This window comes from Poecilia reticulata, linkage group LG20 (genome assembly GCF_000633615.1).
Source record: "Poecilia reticulata strain Guanapo linkage group LG20, Guppy_female_1.0+MT, whole genome shotgun sequence".
In the NCBI taxonomy this organism is placed as follows: Eukaryota; Metazoa; Chordata; class Actinopteri; order Cyprinodontiformes; family Poeciliidae; genus Poecilia; species Poecilia reticulata.
The window spans coordinates 19562457-19583823 of NC_024350.1; the positions used below are offsets into that span (position 1 = coordinate 19562457).

General features: G+C 39.6%; 2 protein-coding genes and 1 pseudogene across 3 annotated transcripts in view; 1 reads left to right on the plus strand and 2 right to left on the minus strand.

Annotated features, from left to right (window-relative positions):
• Positions 1–1556: 1556 nt before the first annotated feature.
• On the plus strand, positions 1557–4989 carry apodb (apolipoprotein Db). Its single transcript, XM_008396483.2, has 4 exons — positions 1557–1716; positions 1785–1906; positions 2733–2818; positions 4078–4989. The coding sequence occupies exons 1-4, from the start codon at positions 1606–1608 to the stop codon at positions 4305–4307; spliced, it is 549 nt and encodes a 182-aa protein (XP_008394705.1). The 5' UTR covers positions 1557–1605; the 3' UTR covers positions 4308–4989.
• Positions 4990–5333: 344 nt separating this feature from the next.
• On the minus strand, positions 5334–8032 carry LOC103456760 (protein NLRC3-like; annotated as a pseudogene).
• A 3155-nt stretch (positions 8033–11187) lies between these two features.
• The window catches only part of arhgap21a (Rho GTPase activating protein 21a), a 42112-nt gene continuing 31932 nt past the window's right edge, over positions 11188–21367 (minus strand). For both annotated transcript variants that reach the window (XM_008396485.2, XM_017301889.1), the window contains 6 exons: positions 19985–20074; positions 19769–19894; positions 19650–19691; positions 18294–18399; positions 14777–14808; positions 11188–12838 (listed from right to left, as the gene is read on the minus strand). In XM_008396485.2, the coding sequence (XP_008394707.2) occupies positions 11360–12838; positions 14777–14808; positions 18294–18399; positions 19650–19691; positions 19769–19894; positions 19985–20074 (1875 nt within the window). In that variant the 3' untranslated portion in view covers positions 11188–11359. The remainder of the gene's footprint in view (positions 12839–14776; positions 14809–18293; positions 18400–19649; positions 19692–19768; positions 19895–19984; positions 20075–21367) is intronic.

Consider the following 21367-nt stretch of genomic DNA (forward strand, 5'->3'; position numbering starts at 1 on the left):
ACTATGACAGGCATGCATTGAGAATAAAACCTGACTATTCTAGACATTTACAGGTTGGTGGCCTGTAAAACTGCACTGCAAAAACACAAAATCTAAGTATTGATTTAAGTCAATAATTCCTTAAAATTGATGAAAAACTAAGTTACATATGCAGATTATTTCACTTATAAAATGGGAAAAATGATTCGTTATAAGTGAAAATAATCTGATAAATAATCCGAAGGAAGGAATTATTGACTTAATACAAGTTGCTATATTTTGCTGAAAAGTTATTTATAAGTTGGTTTTATCATATTTCAAGTGTACTAAGATATTTGTTCTAGTAAGTAGATCAAAATTACTTGGTAAGATTTTGTATTTTTACAGTGTAATGTTAACTAGTAGCTTCTTAATGACTGTTGGTTCTGCAGTCACAGTATGACTAATTCCCACAGCTGTAGTGTGTAACTTATATAAATAAAATGTTTTAAATAAAATGTTTTTAAATATTTGTTAAAACAAATATTTTAACAAACTGTCACCATGTTGTGAAAGTTTGTTATGAAACAGGTAATCTTTGAAAAGATCGATCTCCTTCACTTTCTCCTTGAATTACAATCATCGTCTAAAGAAACGCTCCGCTCCCAACCAAGAACAACCAGTCAGAGCCAGGAGGAGGGTCTTAGCTCCGCCAATCACCCTCATATACTCGCTGCTAAACATGCTAATGATGGAGAAACAACTTTCAGTAGAGACATTTATCCACCGATATCTGTGGCTAAGCTAACTACCTTTAGCATTCACAACATGCTATGCTAGCTGCAGCATAACAGAGATCATGATTGATAGCGATAGGACCCGCCTTCTGGCTCTGATTGGTTGTTAGCACTGGGAGAAGGCAGAAGAGCTAAATTTGTCACCAAATATTTGTTTCACCATATTGTCATGACAGTGTCAGTTTCAATAAATAAACTAAATATTATTTTTATAAAAGTTTAACAAGTCAAATAAATGTATATATTTAAAGTTATCTAAAAAGTCTTAAAATGACATTATATTTCCCCTCACAGTGACGTTTCCAGACAGTGGATTTAGGATATTTGTCTGTTCTGATCCATGTGCCTGTTCTTCATCCAGCCTCTAACATGTTAAAATAAAACCCTGTTACACCCGGCCTGCAGTATTCACATATTTAACCATATTTTCATGTTCTGTTTGTAGATTATTACCTTTGCAGAAACGCTACAGAGCCATTTGCTGCAATAGCAACAGTTTTAAATGATCCTTTCACCCAATTTCCATTTCTCTTCTTAATAAATCTTGATAATATTGGTGGTTTGGGGGTAAATTTAGTCCCACATATATTAACACATTTACATATTTTCTATGTTAGCTGCTTGTTTTATATTACAACAATGAAACTGTGTAGTTAGAGTTACATTATCTCATTCAGTGAAATTGGTCTGCATTGTGATGTTTCTTGTCTTACTGTAACGTGTTGCTGTACTTTCACTCACAACAAATTTCCCATAGTCGAAACTAATCATTGTTTTACCTGATTATCTTCTTTAAACAGGTAATAATTCAAACTTTTCCATATGTTTCTGTTTGTCCCCTGCAGGAACCATGTCTGCCGTCTACCTCGTCCTSCTGCTGCTGCCTCTGGTCTCAGCTCAGACGTTTCACTGGGGTCCCTGTCCCAGTCCGGCAGTGCAGCCCGGCTTCGACGTCCAAAAGGTAAATCCTGTAAAAACATGTTGGGAGCACATATGAACACAAAGTGACCCAGTTGTTTCTGTCGCCAGTACCTGGGACGGTGGTACGAGATAGCSAGGCTTCCCAATTCCTTTGAAAAGGGGAAATGCATGGAGGCGAATTACGCCTTGAGGAAAGATGGAACCATCCGRGTCCTGAACTCTCAGCTGTAGTGAGTACAATTATTGCTTCTTCATTTGGTTTGATGTTTTGTGTGAAAACTAGAATTTTTCTGGGTCCAAAATTTCGATACTCTGATACTTTATCCTTTTATTCTGTTTCTGTCATGATTTTTGCTTGGTTTTCTATCAGATCTGGAAAAAAATKTATGAAAAAAATCCATAGTATGCGGCTGCAAAGGGAAGAGCGTGCCATGACTTTTAATGTTGATATAACACAATACTTATGTAATCTGCAAGAGGAAACCCATCTGTCCATTACAGGGTTTGGTGAAACGCAGAAAAACTTCGACCTTCTTTGAATCTATATTCAAACTTTATARCAGAAACTCAGCTCTAAGTCTAAATGTTTCATCTAACTGTATTACTATTATTATACCTTTCATGGTTTCTACATGATCTAAGTTTTATTTTTTTTATGTTTTTTTTTTTTAGATTTCACCATATATTCAGAAAGCTTCAAAAGGTTCTGTGACTCATAGTTGGATAGTCATAGTCATAAGTCACAGTTTCTGCACAAGCTTGGATTATTGTGTGAAATAAAAATGTCCCTCCTTTGTTCCAGAAAAGGCGGGAATCCCCATAGCATCCCAAAGAATGACTCAGCATTCTTTGGGATGTGTTTTTTTTTTTTTTTTTTTTGCTTAGCTTAGCTGTTTTTCTTCTTTTTAAATCTGCTAGTCTGGAGTTAGCAAAGAGAAGTTGATGTATGTCAGATAATTTTGCAGAAAATGTCAGGTTTAAAACTGTTGTGAATAGCTTTTGTTATTGTTAGTAATTAAATGTTTGCATGTGYGACTCTGTTTTTCTATATTCCAGTAAAGATAAAGTGAGTACAGCAGAAGGGACAGCTGTGGTTCSTGATACCAGGGAAATGGCCAAACTCGGAGTCAGCTTCTCATACTGTAAGTGTATTTAATAAAGATCACCAAGAGTCTGACAGCAACAAATGAAGAGTTGGAYGTTAATTTGTCAATGCTTGAGTGCAATAATGATCAAAAGACGTTTCCCATTTTAAATACAGGTCTTGTACACACATAGCTGGGTCTTCAAAAAACAAATATYTCAAATACTGTTTGAAAAAATAATATCGTACATGTGGAATCGGTTTAAGAAAAGTGTTTATTCACACAAACCTGCTGAATTTCAACACTGAATTTTGTTATAAACATGCCAAACCCATAGGGGGCAGTGTAGTGCAAAGCTAAAACCAATCACAGTCCTTCAAAACAACCATGACTTCCTGTTAGGAATGAAATATGGMACCAGGAGAGGTTGGACTACTGTTGAATAGTGTGTTAGAATATAAGGTTAATAAAACACAAGACATGCCGATTGGGAATCATAYGAATCAAGAAGTTAACGTTGAATACATCAATGGTCTTCCTTATTTCTGGTCTTAGGGGTTCCGCCAATCAGTGCCAAGTAAAATTAATGGTGGTCCTGGATTGGCCAGCTAATACTGTGTGAAGTATCACAGGGCCTCCGTATTTCAGCTTCCCAAACTGCATTTCCTTTAAAATATTTTAGATATGAAACAATCCATGAACAGGCAGATTTTCCATGAATAATTCCAAGTTAAAGCTGCATCACATAACTTTTATAATAAGATATGTTGTTTATATATTTGTTAAATTATCATTATATAGTGACCATAAAATACAAGACAGATAATCTGTGAAAGAAATCATGCTGCCAGGACTAATTGTAGAAATAYATCTCAGCCAGAAACAATCAATTACAGCCAGGAGGAGGGTCTTAGCGCTGTCAATCACTCTTGTGCTCACCYTTTGCTCTCTGCTATGCTACAGCATTGTAGTTCACCACAACATAGCCAACCAGGRATGCTAAGRCTAGTTATAAATGGCTCTCCACCATTAGTACGTTGAGCTTCGTGTACACAAAGATGATTGGCAGCACTAAGACCCGCTTYCTGGCTCTGATTGGTTGATTCTGACAGCAGCAGTAGCTCAGGGAGGAACTTGATTTTTTCACAGATGATCTATCTCATATTATACTGTCACAACATTGTGACGGTAAAAAATATATGTCGAAAACATATTTTGGTAAAAGTTACAAAAGTACACAAATAGCCCGGTGGATCTGATGTTACCTTGACCTCCTGAATCAGCAAATAAACTAACTTTATGGCGTTTGCTCACAGTCACTCCCTACAGCCCGTACTGGGTCCTCACCACCGACTACACCAGCCTGGCGGTGGTGTACTCCTGCACGGACATCCTCCGCCTGTTCCGAGTCGAGTACGCCTGGATCYTGTCACGGTCACGCTTCCTGCCGCCGCTGACGGTTCGCTACGCCAAAGAGCTGCTGGTCAGAGAAGGAATCGACATCTCCAGGATGAAGGCCACCGATCAGAACTGCAAAGACAACTAGGAGGCCGCTTCTCGGTCATGTCTTACTATTTCTGCTTAGAAAGTTTGTTTTTATTAATGCGAAGAAATATTTTAAGATTTCTGTGTTTAATTGTAGTYATACCTGTTATTGTGATATTTATAAGCACAACAAAGTTTATATATTTTGATTCTGCTTTTCTGTTAAATGGTYGCTGATTGAAGATGGAAATATTAACTGAAGGGTTGTTGTTTACTATGTTRCAACATTGTAAGTCACATTTTCTGTAATAAATAGTAAATAATAGACAACTGTTTTGTCTATTCTTACTCTGGAGGTTCTATAAACTATACAAACTAATTCATTGGGTATTTCTGCCATCTTTTTTAATKAACTGAACCAGTTTTTCTCATTGGATATTGACAATATCACTATGCTCTATTGTAGATTTTATGAATTGTTTTCCTCTTTCATGTACCTGTTTGTAAGCTTACCTGTGAAATGTAGCTAAAATCTTTCACTTAGGTTGTTTCTCCATACATTTATCRTTGTATTAAATTGTTATTCTGCTCTTGGCAGTTGGTGGTTACCATAGTAACCAGTAACTGACAGATCCACTGCCCCCCTTTCTCTGTTGCTGTTGGTAACCGTGGCATGTATTGGGGTCAGCTCTGTGTTTTCTTCACAGATATATTTTAACATGTTTTTGACAAATTCAATCATATCCAGTGTTTCATGAGTATTTTTGTTGCTTTGTGTGCTTTTAATGTAACATGCACAACTGTCGCTGTTGTGCATGTTGCGTTAATGTTGGTGCATTGGCGTCGGTGAATGTGATTGATTGGATATTTCAAAGAAAACATAAGTTTTATATAATTCTAAACAAGAAAACTGATAAAACGTTAAATATTTTTTAAATGATCAAAAGTCTCTAAATATTAAGATGAAGCACTGATGCCCTGGATTAGTTGAATTTTTAGATGTTTGAAATAATCCAAAGGATGAAGGAAGTTAAGGTAAAAAAAAAAAAAAAACAGTAGTGCTGAACCAGCATTCATACATCTGGACTCACCGAGCCTTTCTGCAGTTCCTCACAGCTGAAACCAGTCTCAGTCGTCCTGATTCTGATGTGTTGTACTTCTCCAGGTTCAACTCATCCAAAACCTCTGACATCTGCAGCATGTAGGCCAGAGCTGAACACTGGATCTCTGAGAGTTCATTCCCTGATTTCAGGAACTGTTGGATCTCCTGAAAAACTGAGAGGTTGTTTATCTCCAAGGCAGTGGAAGATGTTGATGCTTCTGTCAGGAGATATTCTACCAGAGTTCATCTTCTTCAGGTTGGTGATGATTCTCTGGATGGTTTCTGGATTGTTCTCTGTCTGACCCAGCAGGCCTCCTAACAGACTCTGGTTGGAGACTCCACAGTCAGGCCATGAAGGAAGCGGACAAACAGGCCCAGGTGGCCATTTTCACTGCTGAAGGATTTCTCTAGGACTGTTTTCATGAACCAATCCAGAGATGTTTCATTGTATTCTCCTCCCAGGTATGTCTTCATTGCCTCTCAGTTCCTGGTGGTGAAACAGTGTAGCATGCAGCCAGAAACTCCTGGATGCTCAGATGAACAAAGCAGTAGACTGGTTTCTGGAAGATCAGATTCTCTCTTTTGAAGATCTCTGTACAGTCATGAGTACACTGTAGCCCCTGTGACATCCAGACCACACTGCTCCAGGTCTTCTTGGTAGAACATGATGTTTCCTTTCTCCAGATGTTCAAATGCCAGTTTCCCCAGCTTCAGAAGAACTTCCCTGTCTGCCTCCATCAGTTCCTGTGTACTTGTCTCATGTCCACCATGGAACTTATTCTTCTTCCTCTTTGTCTGGACCAATAGGAAGTGTGAGTACATGTCAGTCATGGTCTTGGGCAGCTCTCCTCTCTGTTCTGAGGTCAGCATGTTCTCCAGAACCGTAGCAGTTATCCAGCAGAAGACTGGGATTCCACACATGATGTGGAGGCTCCTGGAGATCTTGATATGGGAGATGATTCTGCTGGACAGCTCTTCATCACTGAACCTCCTCCTGAAGTACTCCTCCTTCTGGCCGTCGGTGAAGCCTTGTACTTCTGTTACCCTGGTAACACATGAGGGAGGGATCTGATTGGCTGGTGCAGGTCTGGAAGTTATCCAGATGAGAGCCGAGGGAAGCAGCTTCCCCTTGATGAGGTTTGTCAGCAGAACGTTGACTAATGACTTCTGTGTGACGTCAGAAACCAGCTGACTGCTGTTGAAGTCCAGTGAAAGTTTGTTTTCATCCAGGCCATCAAAGATGAAGAGAAATTTGCATTTAGCCAACTGCTCTGCTGGAAGCTTCTGGAGTGTTGGATGGAAAACATGGAAGAGCGTGCGAAGACTGTGCTGCTCACCTCTGATCAGGTTCAGCTCCCTGAACGAAAGCAGAACCACCACACTGACATCTTGGTTCTCCACGCCCTCGGCTCAGTCCAGTGTGAACTTCTGCACTGAGAAGGTTTTTCCAACACCAGCGACGCCGTTAGTCAGAACCACTCTGATGGCTCCATGTTGGTCAGGGAAGGCTTTAAAGATGTCCTGGCACCTAATTGGAGAGTCATGGAGCTTCTGGATCTGGGAAGCTCTCTCCAGCTGCTTAACCTCATGCTGGGTGTTAACCTTTTCACTCTGACCTTCTGTGATGTAGAGATCAGTGTAGATCTTGTTGAGGAGGGTTCTACTTCCTGTTTCATCACTTCCTTCAGTCACACATTCACATCTCCTCCTCAGACTGATCTTATGTTCCTTTATAACCTCCTGCAGAACAACATATGCTGAAACAGAAGAAACAACAACTGAAGTAAAAATATGACTTTGTGATTAATTTGGAACCAAACGATATGGAACAGATGGTTCTGTTAACCCTGCTGATTGGATCAATTTTCAGAAACAACATACTGTATTTCTGCATCTGATTTGTGCAATTAGCTGAGAACAGAGCCACTTTAAAGCAAAACTATTGACAGCAGCTGGAAATACAGAGATTTAGTTAACAGGAAGAACCTTGAATTTCCAAATCTCAACTAAAGACATTGTAGAGTAAAACTAATAATTGTTTTATCATTTTATTTGAGTGTTTTATCTAAATGTGTTCAGTTACCTAGCTGGCTCTGACCAGTTATTCTTTAAGGTTATTTCCTTATCTATGATGTAATTTCCTACTCAAGGGGTCCATCTGTTCTGTTATCTCAGCATTCTTCCACTGAAGAAGGTCATCATAATAAAAGCCAATTTCCAAGCAAAGTTGAGGAGAGCTCACCAATCTTTGATCCCGAGCGAGTTAGAGGTTGTGGATCTCTCCCTTTGTGAAGGAAGGCATAAAATCCTCATTGGTCTTGTGTCTGGTTCTTTTGCAGGTCTTGAGCTAATTTTAAAACCCCCAACAGACATCGAACTGGTTTAATAGACAACAGAAAGAAGCTCTGATTGGAGGTGCTCAGTCTCACCTGGAGCCAGCTGCTCTGATTGGCTGTCAGCAGTAAAGCTCCTATTCTGGGTCGTTTCCCACACTGGGGGCAGGAGGAGGGTTCAGATGGAGCAGACTGGTCCCAGTAGGACCTGATGCATTTTCTGCAGAACCAGTGTCCACAGTTGGTAGAGACCGGATCCATCAGAACCTCCTGACCCAAAGCACAGCAGGACAGCCGGTCCTCCTCACCAACGTTGCTCCTCTTCCTCCCTCTGTGAAGACATTTCTTCATCACTGAAACAGATCACTAACAACAGGCTGGAGCCGTCCTGGTGTTGGTTAAGTGTTCCCTTTATTTTTTTGAGCAGTATATTTCATTATATTATATCTGGTGTTATGATTGATCTTTCTTTGACTCAGACAGAATAAAGAATTCAGACGGAAAAATACAATCAGAGTAGAAAACTGTTTCCATCAGAGGCTCAAAAACCAAAATCTAATTCTAATCTGGATTCCAGAGTAGAAACATGGATCATTATTTAATGGTGGAACACCAGTAAACGGGTTTCAGATCGAGTTTACATTTATCTAAGCACTTTATAAAGAGCCTTATACTGTAACAGAGAATTATTTGGACATGTTAGCAGTGTTAACAAGTTATTTTAATTTGTCTTATTTTTTGCTAAAGCTGACTTAATGATGACTCTTTAAACTTTGATTCTGCGTTTACTTTGTAGTTTTATTGATCAATTGTTTGTAGTAATAGTTTAGTTACCATCCGTCTTTATTGAGTCCAGTTCCTGTTTTAGATGGTCCGGGTCCTAAAATGCACTTGGTTCTGATTTCCATCATCTGATTCTGCTTATTTTACCCGTTTCTGGGTTTATTTGTCATCAAAGACATTAAATAAATAGATCTGTTGAGACCATTTGGTTCACATGTGTCAAACTCGAGGCCCGCGGGGCACATGTGGCCCGCCATGTCATTTTATGTGTCGTAATGCATTCCGATTGTTACCAGCCAACATTATGTCTTCTCGCCACTAGAGAGCAGCAGAGTCACCGCAAGCTGCTTATTGATTTTCCCAGCGAATAAAACTGAGACATCGACAAGCTAACATCAAAATGTCCAAGAAAAGAAAAATCGATTTACAAGACTGTGAATGAAGATGTGTGTGAATTGGTGTCAGGGCGGCAGGTCGCGCTAGACTTTTTTTGTTATCCGTCATCTTGACCGACAACATAAAAAATAAAAATAAATAAAAAATAAAAAATCGGTCTTGTATTATTTTTATCCGTGAAATTACAATCATATTAACATCGGCTATTTAGCCGCATTTTGAGCGGTTTAGTTAATATTCACCGTGAATCCAGATCCCATCACACATTAAGCAGATAAATGAATCTACATTTTTCTCCGTATAGTGACAAAAACCACCCCAATAACTTTTAATAAATTAAATTAACCGACTTCACTTAAATTAGCATCACTTCACCCGCTGGGGTCTGAACGCACTTCCTCCTGGTCCCCATCTGCAGAAAAATCTGCGCTAATTCATCTGTCTGATCCAAACAGATCAACTGAACTCTGAGTGTTTTACCCTGTGCGGTCCGACGAAACGCGGATTGACGTAACACCTGAACTCATTGATATTTCACTAGTAATATGTCGATGGTCAAACTAACCATGGAGGTTCGCATGACACTTCTAAAAAACAAAAAAATATAGAAAATGACATTTGATCTTCCATTTCTCTTAAAATTTGAAGCATCAATTTTTCCTGCGGTCTCCGACATTTTATTCATACTTTTGTAAGCAGAAATACAATCTACTGTGATTTTCTTCTTGCCGTGGACTTTGATTTTTATTTGTAAAACTGAGTGACGGACCGGACAAAACGGCAGAGGTTCCCCAATAATGTTTATGATAATGGAGGACAATATGAAGACACACAAACAAATTGAAAACCAACACTTCAAAACAGAAACCCTGCTAATGTGCAAGAAGACAAGTTAAGCAATAAAAATATGCAGGAAGACAGAATATATTTAAGATTTTGATTTATTTCCAGTGTTTGTTGGGACCGGGGAGCACTGAACCCATGCTCTGCTGCAGCAAACATTCGTGTCATACAGGTTTAAAACCCAGTTTATATATTTTTTCCCCAGTTAAAGGCGCTGGTGCCTTTTACTGCACTTTAAAAACACAAGAGGGGCAAGAAAACAAAACGTCGTTGTAGATTTGACTGAAAACTGGATTTCTTTTTTAAAACAGTCCTGTGAATAACTTTATAAAAACGACTTTTAAAAAGAAAACAAATGAGGCACTTTCCTTTTTTGAGATAAAAACAACTTGCACAAGTAAAAACAAACCTTTTCTTGGAAATAAAAACTAATGTACCAAAGAATTACATACCATAGCGTCAGCATTTCATCATTACCGTTTCATAGTCCTCTTTTTTAGGGATAAAACTATAACCATCCTCCAGTTGTCCCAGCTAATATCTGGCTGATGTTTATGTGCTGCGGAAATGAAACTTCCCGCAGCACGCAGCTCAGAAAGCAGCCGTCGGTACTCCTACGTACTTCAAGTACAAACAGAACAAAAACAGACAGTATTGTCACAAGCGTCTAGCATTAGCCCAGAAAGAGTGACGCTAGGGCTGGGCGAAATGGCGCAAAAATAAAATATGAGGGTTTTTATATGTACCAGGTCCGAATTTAATTTATTTTGTTTTCGCTTATCTAAAATGTGACAATTTATTTTTATTTCCCTTATGTGAGTTGCATGACAGTTTTACGGGTAGGGTGTGATTTTTAATTTAATTATGAGGGGAAAAAAAGTCACAATATTAGTAGAATAAAGTTGCAATTTTGCGTTTTGGTCGTCCCTTTAAAAAATCTTTTAAAAGATCATGATCTGACGTAAGCAGCTCAGTTTGTGTAGTACTTAAAAAAATCAATTGCACGATTGTTTCAAAGTCGTGCTACTCAATAATTTGGTGCTAATGTGTTAAAAAGTGATTTCATTATTTCTAAAATTGACATCAACATTTAATAAAAATTGCAACTTTTTCTCCTAATATTACTTTATTTAGACAATATTCCAACTTTGTTGTGGCACAACTTTATTCTTATAATATTAAACAATATTTTTTTTCCCCTGACGATCACGATGTTGACCTAAATTCAAAAGTCCAAATAAATAGAAGTTGTAAAAACAAGATGGCGGCATTGGGCGTGCTGACTATGAACTATGGAAACCCCAGGAGTGTATTGGTGAAAAAATAATTCCCATTTTCCAACAATTAAATCTTCAACAACCATAAAATGGAGGAGTCGCCCAGCCCTAGGCGATACATTCTTCATACAAGAGGAAGAACTGAACCATGTGACGAAGTAGACTCTCGGATCGGTTCTGCAGGAGAAAGTTCACGATTCCTTTCCGTCTCGGTTCCAGTATGGCAGAGAACTTCATCATCTTTATTAGTTTAGTAACAATCATCAGAGCTTATACACAGTATGTACATTAGATACAGAAAGTATATTTTAGTATAAAAATATTGTGCTAAAATACACACATTTACGCCTGAACACACACTCTGGTCGGGTCTGTCCGTCTACAGGTATTGGTAAAACCGTGATCGGGTCACTTGCGCTCCGGACAGTTTATGCGGGTGAGCGTCTGATGTCGGCGCTGTTTTATTTGTGTCCCGTATCCCGCCGCCGTTAACCTGTTCCGCAGTCGCCAGCGGAGGTTTTTCCAGAGCTTCGGGATGATCGTCCTCCGGCTCGGCTTTGGGCGCTACGTCCGCACTCGGTTCGGATCCGCGGAGCCGCTCGTGAGTAATCCAGTCCCGGAAGGAAAGGTCCTGAGAGGAGCACCTGGGTTTGAGACGGTCCAGCGCCGAGAGGTCGGCCGTCTGGTCGACGCCGCCCTGCTCCCGCCAGTCGTTAATGACCGCCAGGTCCGCGAAGTCTCTCTGCCCGCCCATGGTGTGCCTCCGCCGGATGTTCTTCTTCTTGCTCCGAGCGTCGGGCGTCTGGCTCTTCGTGGTGAACATGTCATCGGCGGACGATCGGATCCTGAACCTCAGCCGCTCTGTGATTTTCAGGTGCCAGGCCGGTTCGGCCCGCTCCGACTCGCTGCGTGAAGACGAGCTGATGCTGCTCGACGACCGGCCTTTCTTCATCACCTCCAAGACTCGAGACAAGCGGCTGGACGACTCGGCTCTCCCCTCCGTCCCCGCCGCGCCCTCCGCCGACGAGTCGCTGTCGGTTTTATGGCGCAGCGACCACCGTCTGGACAGAGTGTCGCACTCGATCATGCGCTGCGTGGGGAAAAGGCGGCGTGCTTCCTGTTTCTGCGTGCCGGCGTTGGGTTTCTCCTGACTCTGCATGGGGCGAGGCGTGGACTGGCCACTGCCGCCTCCCGGCGCGAACACCGGGAACTCGCCTTCGCTGTCCGTCTCCATGGGTCGGCCCTCGCTGATGAGCTCACTACGCTCGTCGTCGGCCTCCTCCCCGCCCTGCAGCTCCGGACTCAGCACGCCGGACTCGGCGCCAGTCAGGAAGGTGATGGAGGAGGTAGTGGAGTAGTCGGAGGTGATGGAGCTCACCTCGGCTCCGGCCGATGCCGGCAGGTCCAGGAAGGCTCCACCGGTCCACTTTTTGGGCCTTGATCTGGGGACGGACGCCCCCGAGCTCATGGTGCCGAGGTCAGAGGTGTTTTCCTCCAGCTGGGACAGTGTATCCGACAGGGAAATCTTCCTCTGCACTGCCGTTTGGTCGCCGATGATTGGCGACGGCGAGGCCCGCCGGGGTGGAGTCTTCTCTTTCAGGAATAACGAGTTTCTGTGGATGGTTCTGCCGTTCTCCTTCCTCTCCTCGGCTCTCGGTTTGTCGCCCTGCAGCGCGTGGTGGTTCGGCTTTTGCCCGGAAGGAACCTCCTTTCTGGAGAAGACCGCATCCAGATCGTCGTCAGAGCTGCTAGGCTGCCGCTTCTCCCTTGACCTCCCCCTTTTGCGGCTGGCGGCAGCAAAGATGGAGGAGACCAGGAGGTCTCGGCTGCACTGGTCCTTCCCAGAACCCCAGGAACCCTGCAGCGAAAGACAGAGATCGGGAAGAGAAGAGAAGAAGAATACAAAAATGAAAAGTTAAACTTTGTAAAGACAAAGAGAAAACAATCCCTCATTCCTTAAATCAGTACTCCACCTGCTCCTGAGACGCACCGATCAAAGAGAGAAAGAGGAACATTAGCGGCATCGTAGCAGGATGTGCACATCATTACTGTCGCCATGCAGCTTTACAGCAGATAAAGCAGAAGCTGCACAAGCACCGCCATGAAGCTGAGCAGGAGCAGCAAAATGAAAAAGCAGCGCCTCCTTTTAAACTCCACTGACGACTCAAATCCAGCTCACTCACTGTGCGGCAAGAATACAGCCGTGTGCTCTAATATTATTTCATGAAGTCAGTTTTTATCTGTATTCTGCTAAATTACATCGAGGTTTTTACTATTTCAGCAAAATCAACAGTTTATTGCAAATTTTCTGCCAAACGTTAAAACATTGGATTAAAGTGATGCCAACTCCCACCTGCAGGTGGCAGTATTTCTTCCTTCTACTACACTGCTGCCTCGTCCTCACCTGATGTCAAGTTAATCAATATAGTGAGAATCAGTTATATTTACAGTCAAACGCAAACATAAATATTGATAAATTTTTTGGAAAATATTCTAAAGCAGCACCAATTTTTTTATTCTGTTTACAAAATAATTACAAAAACAATTATTTTAGTGAGTAATAGACAAAAATGTCTATTTCTCACATTGTACACCTGAATAGTCAGAGAAAAAAAAAACACATATTTAACAAAAAGTCCTCCAATTTAACTAAGGTTAACGTATAAAATAGCAGTCAAACTTTATTAAAAATACACAGAATAAATTATTCATTACATTGTAAGAATACAATACAAAATAATAAAAAAAAATATTCTTGCTACATTTTCTGGATTTTAGTAAGAAATAATAATAACGTTCAACAAGAGAAGTTTGATTTGATTTTATGTCAGACAGCGAGATTTTTTCTTTTTATTAGTTGTATAAAAATATCTGGTTTAAACTGTTAATGTTTTCTAAATTTAGGCTTTTAATCCAATGTTAGATTTAACTTTATTACAAAACTGTGCAGCTTAAAAATCAAACTTTTTCAAGGACTTTATACAGAAATCAAGCACTTTCCAAATCTTAAAAACACCTAAATGAAAAGCATTTTCAAGGATTTCAAGCACTCGTATGGATCCCGTTTCTTCCACTTTCTCCCTAATATGAAGATAGATCACAATATCGTCTGCAAACATGATGATACTCCAGCAGGAAGTCCAGCTTCAGCTCCACTGTCTTCCTGTCTATCATGAATAGACGGAGCGTGAAGATAATCTCGCCTCTCGCACACCTCACCACTGTCTCACTGCACCACACTCAGAAATCTGAAGTGATGTTTTGTGGAACTAAGAAGCTGAAAATGAAAATAAAAGCATTTGCGGATCTAAAAAGGAGGAGAAATATGCAATAAATAAATTAGTATTGTTAAATAAAAAGCAGTGCTATGTTTCTCTAAGTTTTATTGCATCATCTGGGTCAGGAACAGTGGATCTCTCCTCTTATGTAATAACGTCTACTGTATATTGTCCCTGTTTAAATAAAATGAATCGTATTAACAGTATACTTAATAGTCTTATTTATGATGTTTCAGTCCTCAATATTACTAATTAGGATTCTCTCACTTAAACATCTTTGCCATCATAGCCAGATTTATTTCTTTAATTTAACTTTTAACTCAATTTTTGTGGCATAATAACAGAAACTTGCTCTTGTTATTCAGTGAAAACGTGAAACTTGATGCTTTTTATTCACATCAAATAAGGATTATTTTAAAAAGCAGAGCCAGCGATTCCAGGCTGTGAAAACTTCAAAGCGATTTTCATGCGATTGTCTTCCTGTAATCCTAAACGACCAGCGACCTGGACACACTCACCTTTGATTTAGCTGAGTCACTAGTTGGTGAATCTGTTGGGGGGGGAATAAGAGCAAAATGACACATTAGATGATTTTACATGAGAATAAATAACACAAAAGAGGAGGTGCAACACTGGGGAATGAATTAAGAAGAAATAAAATGTTATGCTGATGAGTGGGAGCATGGAAACGATGAGGTGGGAGGAGATTAGACGAGACCGATGAGCAGACAAGAGGCCATGCAAGCAGACAAACAAGTGAGCTCCATGTTACACCTGGACGGGACGTCTGAACGACACACCTGAACGTGAAAACGATGATGAGAGAAACATTAGTAGTGAACAGCAGCAGATAATGTGCCATGCAAAGAGGATGATGACAGTTAGAGGAAAGGACACTCATCTTTTTTGGCTGAACTTTAATGAAAATTAACCCAGAAATCCGTTTGTTGTGTCAATGTCGAAAAATGAAACGGTAGACGGTTTCTAATAACTTGAACAGGTCAGGATCAGTCTGTAGGTTACATAAAACCTTTTCATTACATTTTTTGCTCAAAATCTGCACTAGATTATGAGATTTTAATCTGGTCAGTTCTGCTTATTTTGACCTGTTTTAGGGCGTCTTGTTGGCCACGCCCCCCAACTCAACTAAACATTTACACTCGCATGGAAAATGGCTGCAATTATACAACCGTACATCTTTGAAAAGCAGAAGTGCAGCCTCCTGCACAACCCACAAGAATGCAGGTTTCTGAATAGTAAGTCAACTGGTCTTTTCCAGCAGCCATTATACAGTGATTCCATCGGTAATACTAGCTGACCAAATGTGCTGGAGCTCTGCTCAGGTTGCTAGGTAACGGAGTAATGCAGCTTAGCAATCAGGAGGTTTTTGAAATGGCTCATTTTTCAGACACCAAAAGACATTAATTAGCTTTTTTAAAAGCTTGAGCTGATTGCAGAAGCAGTGGAAACCCAAATGAAAGTACAAAAAGTACATAATTTATGCATATTTACGTATATTTGATGTTTTAAGTATTAAAATAGGCAATTATAAGTTTTCTTAAAGGGGGTCTCAGAGTTCAACTATTTCATCCTATGGTAGTAAACGTACACATCTATCAGATATGACGTGTAACAGGCCAACTAGTGAATAGAAGTTATGCTTCTCTGAAATTATGGTACTGCAATAAAAGATTCTTATGTTTTTTACACACATTTTCCAGTGAAACTTTACAGGACGTAAAGTTTGAACAGTAACTGACCTGCTAACAGAGCAGGCGATTCAGCGCGACAGTTTAGAGGTGAGATGAAACGAGACACAAATACGACAAAGATGGCGACTGAAATAAAAGAAAAAGTGACAGGGGGGTCACAGAGGGGCTAGCTATATGAGAAGAGAGGACGCTACATGAGAGAGATGAGTGTGGGTGAGGGAACCTATGGTCAGTGATGACCTCATAATAATCATTTCCAGCTTTAAAATTTGTGTTTCGTAGCCGAGCCCCCCTCCGCTCCCCTTACATACAGCACAGATGAGGGTAAATATGTGCAGGTAGGAATCATACCATGCTATCTCTCCTGCAGGCCAGCTTGTAAGACAGTGAGGAGAGACAGCGGAGAGCCTTTCAGACAGCAGCACCGGCCTGCGTTAGGTAAACTCTGACAGAAAACCCGCAACACCGGGGACTGTACCGTGTCGCCGCTCTGCTTACCCCCCCAGGGTTTCTGTTGCGTTATCTCTTTTTTTTAAAGCTTCGCCTCATCTTTCTGGGGTTTAAAACACCTGCGGGTTCCTGCAGACTAGGCAGCTACAGTGCCGGCAACAATCCTCCTTCTTCCTACAGTTCCAGCTGTTCATTACAGAGTCCATCAGAGACATCACGGCGTGATAGACTCCGCCCACTTGGCCTGTGTCAAGATCAGTATGTGTGAATGCTGGGAAAGCCGTTAGGACACCCGACAGAGCCTCACTAGAGACAGAGGGATCAGAGGTCGCCTTTTACTGTGAAAACATCTGCACTGATGTGGAAAGAACATGCCGAGTTAGTGCAACAGTAGGCAGGGGGATCAGGGGAGGGGAGCACAGCCCAGGTCAACATCACATCTTTTATCCTTTTACTTTACCAACATCAGCGCCCTGCAGGAAGTATCTACACACCTTGAACTTTGTCATACGTTGCGTTTTAGAGATTTTATGTGGTAGATCAACACAAAGTAGCACATTGTTCAACCATTTTAATTTTCGACACAGCCAGGAACTTGAACTACGTGGACGATACAACCAAAAATATCAAGATACAAGCATTTCATATCAGTCACTACCAATATTTATTGATTATTCTTTTGTTTTAAATATCTGAAATACTGAAAATGGGAACAACATGGAGTGAAAACGGGAAAGGTTTTCACTCCATGTTGTTTTTTTATTTTTAAGCAGTTATGAGGCAGAGTGGCAAAACCTTAAACTGCTGCTGCACAAGTTACTCAACTGGTCGTTGCTAGGTAACCAAAGAATGAGTGAGTTGCTAGGTAACCAAAGACTGAGTGAGTTAGTTGATTCCACCAATCTAGGATTCAGCGTTCCAGCATTCGTACCACCTTTTCTTGTTTGTGGTGCGAAATTCGGACTTAGTTCCCAGATTAAGAAATCTAGTATATAAATCAAAAGTTAATAAATAATAAAGTAACTTATATGATTATTATATTTTTAAAAAGTGTGTGTGCAAATAATTTATGAGACAAAGCTAGCTGTGAGAGCTAAAGTTTTTCATCTGCCTACATCTCCCAGAATGCTGTGCAGTTCTGGATTGTAGTTCAGTGAAATTATTGAATATTCTATCAGGCGTACTTCCTGTTTCAATATGGCTGCTCCTCGCATCAACAGTAATAAAATGTCATGGCAAAATGTTTATTTTATAAGACACAAATGCAAAAGAGTTTCTAAAATCAATGTTACATGTAGCGCCTGCAAGTCTAAACTGAAAGAAATTAAAAGTGGTGTTAGCTTATGTTTGTAAAAGGCAGTGCTAACAATGATTATGGGTGTCTCCATGTTGAAATTATGACTTTTTAACTGGAACACTGAATTAAAACCAAAACATTTTTTTTTAAAATCAACATCTCTAGAAAATAAAACCAAAGTTACAACAGAATTTATTTTACAGTAACTTTGAAGAATCGTGTGGATGTAACCAAAAACAAAGCGTGAGTGAGTCGCTAGGTTTAAAAAATAATTGTTTTTTCCTGCACTTTAGCCTTAAGAGCTACTTTGTGTTGCTCCATCACATAAAATTCCAATAATACAGATAAAAAAAGTTCAAGGAGCATAAATAATTTTGCAAAGTGTATCAAGAAAATCCAGCAAAACAGGAAACAGCAATTTGTTTGCATCCATTTTAGAGATGCATATAAATTGCAGAAGCCAAAGAAGGGAAGGGAGAAGCTCGGGGAGAAGCTGCGCTGTCATCAATATCAATTTAAACGCTTTGGGCCGGGACAGAGGACGGCTCGCCCACGGGGGGAGGGGAAACGCGTTACCTGATACGTCGCCCTGCGACGTGCCGGTGCGGCCGATGTTGGTGAGCAGGTGGTCGATGTTGGGGACGGGCTGAGACTCGATGGCGCTCTCTTCGTGGGAAACAGTCTGAAAGAGCAGAGCGAAGTTTCACTGCAGTTATTAATATGGAAATGAAATTACAAACTACGGTACATTTATACACCAAAAGACTATTTTTAGACAACGTAAAGAGCAAAATGCTCCGTTTCACATATCAAGACAACAAGTTTATATCAAATTACTCTTTTTTTAAAATGTCTTTCATAACACATTACTTTTCTTTATATCAAATGTTAAGATATTATATAATATTGTACTGAATCTGATTTCCTACTGGTATGAAATTAACAAACACACAAAAAAACAATTATTACCATACAGCGCCCTCCACATTTCAACAGAGAATAGAAAATACTTTATCGATCCACAAGGGGATTCAGCTGGACCTAGTTTTAAATTGTATGTTTGTTTATTTTTAAACTGTAAGAGTTTTTATTTTTTTTATTGTTATGTTGGGTTTTAATGTACAGCACTTTGTATCAGCTATGGTTGTTTTAAAGTGCTTTATAAATAAAGTTGGTTTGGTTTGGTAAGGGGAAATGACTTATTGACAAGCTACTCTATCTGAGGTCTAAAATATTAATAATACTAATATAACCATAAGATATAAAGTTTATAAAATATATATACAAGAGTGATGCTAGTGATTCAATATGATGAGTATAAATGAAAAACTAATAAATAAACAATGACGAGAATAAAGTTATATTCTTGATGTAATGTATGAGTTTATACTCATTACCTCCTAATGTAATGACAATAAACTCAGAACATTAAGAAAATAAAGTTGTAATAATACGAGAAAAAAGTAAAAAAAAAAAAAAAAAAGTTTTTTTCCCTTGATTTTACTTTTGTCTGTTTGAAATAATTAAAGATCAGTGCTATAATATTACAAGAATAAAGTCGCCATAATAAGAGAATAAAATCAGAACATTAAGGAAATAAAGTTGTAGCAATGCGAGAAAGAAAAAAGTAATAACACAAGAATAAAATCGCAATAGTTCAAAACCAAGTGATAATAATAAAAGGATAAAATTATAATGACAATAAAAAATCTTAATAAAACGAGACTAGTCCAGAAAAAAGTTGTACTAAAACGATAATAAAGTCACAATGATAGAAGATTAATTTTATAACACATGAAAAATAATCAAAAATGTAAATGAGGAATATTGTGAAGTTTTGCTCTTGTATCAGTTTTACAAATAAAAACCTTAATGTTTTAACTAAATGTTTCTCACTGAACTGCCTTCATATCCTGAACTGTGTTAACTCACCACTGGTTCTCCGTTCCCATCGTCAGTGAAAAACCAGTCGTACTGAAAGGAAACAAGATGCTATAAAAGCCAAACTTCCAGTTTTTAAAGTTTAAAAGGACAAAGGATGAGTGGCTCACGTTCTGAATGAGCGTCTCCACTATCTTGTACTGGTCGGGCATGTGGGTCACCATGTGGGTCATGTTGTCGTCAGTGGTGCGCACCAGCGTGGGGCCGAACACGATGGCCAGGTTCCTCGGCTCCATCTGACAGGAAACGGAAACCAGAGGCGGGTTTAGAATCTAAACAACGTCTAAAGCCAAATTAAAAAGGTGTAAAAGTTATGAGGTGGTAACCTTGTTTTTCTCTGAGTTCTCAGCTACAGTTTTCAGATGAGCTGAGAGGAACTTCAGCGTCTCGTAGTGATGATCCGGAAGCTCATGGAGCTGCAGAAAATATACAAATATGACAAAATGTCTAGATTTCCAAAGGATGGATGGATGGAAAGTTGGAAAGAGAGTTAATTGTATGAATGAAAAGTTAGTTGGACAGATGGACGGATGGATGGATGGATGGTTTAGATCAGCGTTTCTCAAAGTGGGCGGACATTTTTACAAAAGGGGGGCGCTGGGATGCCTTTGGTCGAAGGTAAACTTTACACCTTAAATGCACAACAATGCCAGTTTAGACTTTGAGCAACTTGGTAAAACTGTATTGTGTAACATTAAATCATGCTTGGCTGCAACTGTATCGATGGCAGCWCTTCTTCTATTCAGTGTTTGTTAGCTTCTGTTAGCTTCTTGGCGCAGCTCTGTTCTCCTGCTACTGGTAGCTAAAATCACGATACCCTCTGAAAAATGAACCTATTTTCATTTTATAGCGGTAACACCGGTGCTGTAAGTGGTCTGGTATGAAACGGGGGTGATAGAACAACACAGCACCTTTAAATTTCAATAATCAGAATGCAGAAATTGTTTCCGTTGTTTTAAAAGGTTTATGTCAGTCTGCCTTTTCCCATCGATACGTTTCCCGACCGCCCTGCACCTTAGGGGCTTAAAAAAAAGAGGCGCACATTGCGCAAAACTCTGAAACAGGAGAAGCGGGACGTAAAACGGAGCGACGAACTGGATGTGAATTATGGCATAAAAACAGAGAATCCGACGCTGAACAGTGAAAAATCAACACCTGATATGAAACACATGATAATTAGGAGGCGCAGCAGGTGATGAGTGAATATTGCTGATGGTGAGCGATGGTAAACAATAAAATAAATCTAGCAACAGGAAAGAAACTAAAGTGTACATAGCAATAAACCAAGAGAGGATAATATTAATCAAATGAAACTAAATGGAAATGAATGAAGAACAAAATTCAAGAATAAACTAAGAAACTAAAGTAAATACAGAGGAATAAACTGGTATGGCAATACCTTTAGAGCAATAATACAGAGGACTGTATGGCAAGAATAAACAGACATTATTTCCAGATAAAAGATAAAATAATATTGTTGAAGTGCCATGGGTTTGTTGAGACCATATCTAATACTGAGAATAAATATATCTTACAGACCATAACAATAAAGAACTGATCACTTATTTATGTTTTTAATTAGATTTGATATATTTATTTCTTCAATATTATTTTTCATGTCAGTGTTAATATCATGAGGCTGATGACTCCATGACACTTTGAATTTGACTCATTAGGATTTGATTAAGAACCAGATTTGTTCTTTGTAA